This window comes from Citrus clementina, unplaced genomic scaffold, assembly GCF_000493195.1.
Source record: "Citrus clementina cultivar Clemenules unplaced genomic scaffold, Citrus_clementina_v1.0 scaffold_9, whole genome shotgun sequence".
Taxonomy (NCBI): Eukaryota; Viridiplantae; Streptophyta; class Magnoliopsida; order Sapindales; family Rutaceae; genus Citrus; species Citrus x clementina.
In genome coordinates, this window is record NW_006261964.1 from 826,323 (window position 1) to 834,397 (window position 8,075).

Consider the following 8,075-nt stretch of genomic DNA (forward strand, 5'->3'; position numbering starts at 1 on the left):
AAGCAAGCAGGAATTATAGCTCTGACTTTTTCCTTTTTTTTTTTCCAGACCCATATACAATGTAGCGATTTCCGTGTCCTCTTTCTTTATCTTGGTCTTATCTTATCATTTTTTTTTTTTTTGGGAACTTGGAAACAAGTGTCACTCTAGAAACTTGTTTTTTTTTTTTTTTCTTTTTTAGGTGTTTAAATCTTTGTTTGCGTGCACAGCATCATTACGCTCAGGGGGGCGCACGCACACAAATTTAGTGTGACAAGAGACAGAGGCCCAGTTTAATTTATGGCTGTCAAAAAGTTTTCTAAAAAATGGAAACTTCCAAAGCGTTTATTGCGATGCATGCCATCTGCCCATCTCGTTATCTTCTTCATGCGTGACCCATAAATTTGGAGATAATGTTGTAAAACTCAACATTCTATTACAACTTTGAATCGATTGACCTTTTTCAAGTTCTGCCTCATCACTAATCAGACAGCAAATGCCTCTGGCTTTTTCATTTTTGGAACCTGTTTGGTAGGCTGCTTACATAAGATTTTACATTGAATCTCGCCTTGGAATTAGGTGAGCGAACCATTTTGTTTTGGAAAATTAAGTCTATATAAACTTATCAAGTTGTGTTTCTCATTTGTTAAAGATATTCTTATTTTTGCCTGCAAATGGTCATCTGGGTCATTATACGGGTGGGCATTCGCGTTTTGGTTGGTCCTAATTGTTAGCAAAGCTCATGAACTTATCCATATTCTTCTTCTTATCTTCTGAGTTGCCCTATTTATATGGAACGTACAAATTCCACCACGTGAGCAAGAGAATTTACATTATCGAACATGAGATAAAGTTCTAGCATTCAGGGAGTAACACCGAACGATATGTTACAATTATCATGGGAGCTTGACATGGTACACATGTAATATAATCTAGAATACATGCTTACAACAGGGGAAACAAGTAATTTTATCCGCCAGTCCGCCATGACTTTTTGTTATGAAACCTCTACAACCTACAAGACTACAACAATCTCAAGTGAACCCAGTCATCTGAATCCTTGATACGTGAGGCCGCACAACATTCATGAGATCTGGAAGCTTCATGTGCAAGGATGTTGATAACATTACAGAGCTGGGTAACCAAAAGTTCATAGGATTATTAATGCCCATTGGCCAAATCTACCTGGGTTATGCATTACATCTTCAAAACTATATGGAGGATTAGGCACCTGACGTTAAGTCCGAGAAAGGTCCTGATTTTGTGCATCTCAAGTGGGAATAATCTAGTCAGTGATACTCTTTGAGCCTCTCCGAGGCATGGGAAGTTCAAAAATAATTAAGAAATAGCATCTTTCGGACTCTCTGATATATTGGACTTCACCATTCATTAGCTTCAGAATCTTCCGGCACATGCTCAGCCCTAAGCCCTCCTGTGTCATCCACCGACTGCTATGGAACATGTCTTGCACCAGCTCAGGAGGAAGCCCTTCACCAGGGCATACCATCCTTTGTAAAGTGCATTTATGTTAGTTGACTCAAAGGGCATCAAGAGGATTTACATTTAAAATAATACTGAACATAAACAAATATCCTCACACTGTCACAATTCGTGATTTATACTTTGCAGTATACAATGTCTTCTTACGGACAAAACCAAGAAACAAAATATCCTAATCCAATATCATAGCACAAAACTTAGTCAAGGAAACAGAAAGTAACAAAAGGTTTCTTTACTACACAATCAACTCTGCACTGAGTGCTACCAAAAGTGAAGGTTGTTTAGTTGCTATAGCATGAAATTTCTACATAATAATTCCATTAGAGATTGTTGCAGAACTAAAGGCCGCAGCTGGCAGGTCCAGTCAGACTTGAGAACAAAATTATTTAGATACTGAAATTTCAATATACCAAAGTCAAAGCTCGTGAGTCAAAGTTCAATCAGTCAACTACCTACTTACCCAAAAAACCAATGTCCCAACTGTGGCAACTCGATGCTGCTTATAAAATGACAAAAGCTAAAAAGCAAGATGCAAGAGAAACGCAGCTATAATTTCAAATATTGCTTGAGTCACCAGGCTTGAAGCAGGCTCAGAAGCCACAAAGAAGTCAATGAAATAGAATGCCCAGGGACCTTAACACTTCATCTGACAATTAAGGCTACCTCAAACACACCCAAAAGAAACAAAAATAATGATGTGCAGCCACAAATCTCCAGTTCAGATGTTCGCAGGTGGCAGGCCAACCATGTGGGCCAAAGCAAGGTTATTTACAATGCCTATGAACTTCTACCAAAGTGCATGTTGCATAGCCATATTGCCCTAAAGCAAATTATGATTTATACTTGCTATTATATATATATATATGACTGAAAATATAGAGTCGGTAACTTGATAAATTATCTAGCACAAACAAAAAACTTAACAAAGATAGAGCAAGACAAATGATTCGGTCCAAGTTACATAGAGAGTCAAGCACTTAAACAAGACTCATACCTGTGAAATTAGTGCCAATATGTAGTATGTATACTGACAAGATTGGTTCCCAAATTCACAAGGAAGTATTACTCTTGTGAATGATGGAGATAAAATACTCCAAAGGAAATCATATCGGAGAACATTTATATAGCCACAGCCATCACAGTTTCTTACTATGAAAGTACTAGGAAAGTGTTATTAAGGTCATTAGAGTTAAATGTGAGTGGAGTTACTAAGGCCTTATTCTTTTTGCTTTCAATCAATGACATGGACCTTTCCACATGTTATTAGAATAACCAATAAGTATGATATTGAAATGAGGATGGGGCAAACAAACCTGAATTCATTATGTACAATGGTTTGTCCCTCAGAACTTTGCTTCAATGTTGGACAAACATGGATCTCTACCCAACCCTCTGCTGATGGTGAATAACGTACCATATTCAACAAAAAGTCAGCCAAGACCTGCTGAATTCTTGCCTGATCACCATAAACAGCTAGTGTCTTGATTTCCTCTGGGATATCTCGAATCAACTGAAGATTTCTTTCCCTCAGCAACATCATCACTTGGCTAACAACAGCATTTATGACACTCCCGAGTAAAAATTCAGCCTTCTCAAACTCCAATGAACTGACTCCAAAAGTAAATAAAAAATGAGATCATCTTTCTCATTAGCCAAATTTTTCAGGAGGTTCAGATGATTAGTAGAAGAATACACTAGATTATAATAGTTTAGAAATAAATAAAAACAGAAGATCACTAGCAATATGAAAAGAAAACAAAAGTCACAAGGATGATTAATCAGTTCTACACTGGAAGAATGTGGCTGAAATCCTAAAACCACGACACCCTTATATGACATGGCTTACAATAATTGAGTTCTTGTTAACTCTAGTTTCCTACTTGGTATAACTAGGACAGTCTTCTAGCTACTCTTTCATTGTAAACGAAGCTTTTGTACAATACAGAAAGAAAGAAAAGCAAGAACTATCAACAAACAAATGAAGATAATTTGAAAGCAGCAACACTCAAACATGTATATTTACACGAAATTAAAACACTTGTTCCTGCATCACAATAGATGTGATGAGGGTTTTCCATCATGATCAAAGTTAAGACTGTTCACAAGGTGAAAAAAGACTCACCCATCTTCAATGCTTTCTAGGTCCACATCCTTTATGATCTTCAACATCTGCTTCTCACAGGCAGCACTTGTCTCAAGTAACTGTTTCTGATCTTCTGTCAAGTCAGTGGCCTCCAAGAGTGAGTTAGTAAAGCTCACACCACTCAATGGATTCTTTATTTCCTGGCAAATGTAAGCCAACTCTTTCAACCTAGCAAAGCACTTCTTTTCCTGTTGCCTCTGAACTGTAAGAGCTTGCTGCAACTCTGGACTAGCAATTTGCAAGAAGCAGAAAGCTCCTACAATCTGCCCTTCCATATTTACCCTTTTGTTGGCAGTCAAAAGTGCTTGCACATATTTTCCATTCCGGTCAAACAAGGGAAAAGGAAACTTCTCCGTGTCCTGCCCTCCAAATGCATTGTGCAAGGCAATCATAAATTTTGTCAAAGCATCAGGACCCTTGAGACGACAGCAACTTCCGAAAACCTCCCCAACTAACATCTTCCCAATAATATCTCCTCGACTCCACCCAGTGAGCTTCTCCATGGCAGTGTTCCACTCCGAGCAACAAGTGTTTTCATCTGAAGCAAATATGGGAGGGATCAAAGGATTGGGACTGTGAACAATGGCCTTGTAATCACCTTGTATGTGAATAAATTTGTCCATCACCAATTTCTGATCGGTAACATCCTGACCCACAAAGCAAACTCCAACAATATTATTTGTGTAATCCTTGCTGGAGCAAGCATTGACCACCACAAAGACCGCCTTCTTACGATTTTCTGCACCAAATGTCCTCAATTTTATCTCTACATTCTTGTCTTCCTCGCCTGCACAAGTGAACTTGAGTCATTTACACTAGTAAAAGCAGTTTCAGAAGCCGACAATAAGTATTCTCCCACAAATGCTAATTAATTAATCACCAGCCGATGAGAAGTGTGTGACTGTTACCTTCCAACTTATGAATGAGGAGACTCTCACTTTAGACGTATATTTCTCATGTAGAAAAATACTGGGGCAACACAGCCATGTTCCAGCTAATTATTTCAAGGTGGCTGAGTTAGGCTCCTCATACCAATCTCAACACTCACCCCACATTCCTGGTCGAATACTGAATAAATTGACCAGTGCCAATGTACATATATGGAACCACATAATGACTTCAATCAGGTTTGAGACTCTATTTTACATCTTTCCCATCTCAAGCGTCTAAAATGAACTTTACCATTTCATAGCATGTGCGGACACTATTTAAGTACAGGGGCATATATCAACACAATATGATTAAATTCAGTCAATCAAAAGGCACTCACAGAACACATGCAAATTAAATCAGTGAAACATGATTTATATTGCATATTAGATACCCAATTTTCACCCTCAATAGCATTGGAGAGCAAAAATTGACCTGCTTTAAGTTTCCATTTGTCATTTCTGTAAACGATTTTGGCAACACCCATTTTCATTTTGGAAAGGTTTCATTCTGATATGCACACTCAACTGACAAGGAAAATGGAATAGAAATTATACATACCTACAAGATGTCAAAACATACTTGGAAAATGCTCTGAATTAGCACAAGTTAAGATGCTGGATAAAGGACTACCTTTTAAAGCATGATGAAGAAGATTGTCAACGATTTCTTCATATTCCTTATAAACAAGATCATGAACCAAGGACTTCCCCATAGCTTCCTCAACTGACAGCCCAGTCAACTCTGCAACTTTTGCATTCCACCCATTGACACGGCCATGAACATCAACAGCAAATATGGGGGCAGTTGCAGTCTCTATTAATCTTACCATTTCCCTGGCAACTGAACTGAGCTCATCCACCCCTTGCAACTCTAGATCTACAAGCTGGGCATTTACAACAGCCTTAGAATTGCTTGCTTCAGCGTCCCTAAATGAGTCTCGCAGAATCAGCTGCAAAGAATGAATTGCATCCATTTCTGCATTATCCCATGGCAAACTGCGGCTCTTCACCACTTCCAGAAATGCCTTGAATGAAGAACGTGGATGCATCCTTTGCCCATCATCCTTGTCCTCTGGGTGATGTTTTGCACCACCCCATTTGATCTCCTTTGCTGTGTGGGACCGGAACCAGAATAGAAAATCCCTTTTAGTGATGTAGGCAACAGCCATTCCACAAACTGCATCACCAAGTGTGGCTGCCTTAGGGTACCCAGCATCAGCCAAACTGTCTGTGCTTAAACCAGTTGAGTCTCCATGGTAAGTCAGCAGCCATTCCACTATATCCTTTATCTGGGTTTCAGTTGGGGTTACACCAAGTGGGTAATATTTTCCTTGGTAGTACAGTGCTGCCCCATCACACTTCACAAGGTCCATAATACTAGGGCTCTGAGTAACAATTCCAGCAGGAGAGTCACGAAGAAGCATATCACACAAAAGAGTCTGGGTCCTCAGAACATGCTTCTCAGACAACTGTGAAGCTAATTGCAATTCCATGTTCAGTTGGAGTCCAAAAGCTTGCATTAGGAACTCACAGGCATAACGAAGTGGAAATGGAATGCACCGTGCAGAAGTGTGATGGCAAACAACCAACCCCCAAAGCCTCGTAGTGCTCCTCCCACCAACAGCTTCCTCATCGTTTCCATTAATAATAACAGCCAAAGCCAATGAAGCAATCGACCCCATATTAGCCATATACTGAGCGTGACAACCATGCGGAGCCCTAAGTGTTGAACCTACTAAACACAAAGGTTGCATAAGCCCTTCATCCTGAATGACACAAAGTGGAGTGGCGTGACAATCAACAATCATCCTAACCCTATTCTGCTTGAATAAAAACCGTGAAGCCTGCGGAATATCAGTAGCCGGATAATGTAATCCAAAATAAGGCTCCAAATCAGGCCTTTTACTCTCAGCCACAACCTCACCATGTTCATCCTCATGAAACCTATACACCATAACCCTGTCGTACCCGGTAAGCTGTCTCACACTCTCAACAACAGTATCACACAACAATTTAATATCCCCACCAGGAAGCGATTGCAATTGAGAAATCGCGCGCACAGCCAATTTCTGTGACTGCACAGCTCCAGCAATAGACAGAGCAGGATCCTCTGTCCTTGCAGGCTCTAAATCAATAACTATCCCTACATCGACCCTATGCAAAATCGCGTAAAAGGGTTTACCCGTGTTCTTCGAATGAATCCAAATTGGGTTTAACAAAGTAATTTCCCTAGCGCCAAAGGCTTTTTCAAGCAGAACTGAGCTTGATGAAGTGAAAAGCGTGCGTACGTCGGTCCCAATTGTTAAAATCTCTTGCTTCTCAAGATTAGGCACAGATTGTGGAGCTAATCCTAACATTTCGCCCGCGTTTTCACTGTAAGCAATGACTCGAAAAGTGGCTTCATCAACAGCTATAGTACAACCAAAGGGCTGAATATGGCCACCCCTTTGAATTTTCGACAAGTAAGCACTAATTTGCTGCTCAGGAACTGAATGACTCGTCGTTCTAACTGACTGTGAGTAATCAAACGACTTACCGGACTCGCCCGACTGTTCAAACACAGCGTGAAGCCGAGCATCCACTGTGTACTGAGCAATGGCTTTGCTTACCGTCATTGATTCTGTGGCGTTGTGGTGGGCTCTTATGTTGCTTGTGCCTGAAGATTGTGCTGCTGATTGACTTCTACGATGCTGCTGCTGGTGCTGTGAATTCGAAGCCATTTCTTTTACTATTTAGTTCTTCAGTGTTTACAGATTTTGCAAAATCCTCAGATGACTGAACGTGAAAAAATTTAGTAAAGAGAGCCAAATGATCAAAGAAGCAAGATGAAAACAGAGGATTTTTGTCAATTGGGAATTTTGGATCAAAAAGTTGGAGGGGGTGAACGGTTTAAGTTTTAGTGAAAGCTCTTTGATACCCTATGGCAGTCAGGTTGGTATTATTTATCTAATTGTCTTTTAAGTGTTTAATTAATTATTTAAAGTAAAATCCTCATTATTTATTTTATATTTTTATAATTTTTAATTTTTTTATTAAAATAATTTTTTAATATTTAATAAAAAAATTTATTGACACTTAAATAATTAATAAAATTTCTAATTAAATAAATTTTATTTAAAAATTATACTGAACAGAATCTTAATTAATTTAAAAGGTTTGATATATTAACTTATCCTCCAGGCCTGATGAAATTATAAAATAAAAATGTTGGTGTTTGTTGGTTTTATTAGTAAAACTTGTAATAAAAATTAAACTATATCTTTATTTGTGGATTGACCAACAATTAGGAATCCAAATATTATTATGTCAAAAGTTCATTTACCTTCTTCTTTTTCTCTTGGGAAGGTATTTTATTTATTTATTATTATTATAATATTGTTTTTAGTTTGGGCACGTGATTTTTCTTTTTCCTTTTTCTGATCTGGAATTATTTGTGGGCGTTAAGATAGCTACGGTGGTGGGAAATGAAAGGGAACCATTTGATTGGCTGGCCCCTTGCCTCCGGTGTTGAGCCCTCACAG

The 8,075-nt window shown here is 38.8% G+C and overlaps 1 protein-coding gene across 2 annotated transcripts; it reads right to left on the reverse strand.

Annotated features, from left to right (window-relative positions):
- Window positions 1-782: 782 nt before the first annotated feature.
- On the reverse strand, window positions 783-7,461 carry LOC18033413 (phytochrome B). 2 transcript variants are annotated; one of them, XM_024180767.1, is made up of 4 exons: window positions 5,186-7,461; window positions 3,602-4,409; window positions 2,789-3,086; window positions 783-1,287 (listed from the first exon to the last, which is right to left on the reverse strand). In XM_024180767.1, the coding sequence occupies exons 1-4, from the start codon at window positions 7,272-7,274 to the stop codon at window positions 1,177-1,179; spliced, it is 3,306 nt and encodes a 1,101-aa protein (XP_024036535.1). In that variant the 5' UTR covers window positions 7,275-7,461; the 3' UTR covers window positions 783-1,176. The 2 variants fall into 2 exon arrangements, with proteins under 2 accessions (XP_024036535.1, XP_024036532.1); XM_024180764.1 differs by having other exon boundaries at window positions 1,164-1,487; window positions 2,793-3,086.
- Between the last annotated feature and the right edge of the window lie 614 nt (window positions 7,462-8,075).

Coding starts and splice junctions, on each gene's coding strand:
- LOC18033413 (XM_024180764.1), bottom strand. CDS start 7,274: ATGGCTTCGAATTCACAGCACCAGCAGCAGCATCGTAGAAGTCAATCA. Junction 4,410..5,185: donor TCTTCATCATGCTTTAAAAG/GTAGTCCTTTAT, acceptor TCACTTGTGCAG/GCGAGGAAGACAAGAATGTA. Junction 1,488..2,792: donor ATTGTACATAATGAATTCAG/GTTTGTTTGCCC, acceptor CACTTTACAAAG/GATGGTATGCCCTGGTGAAG.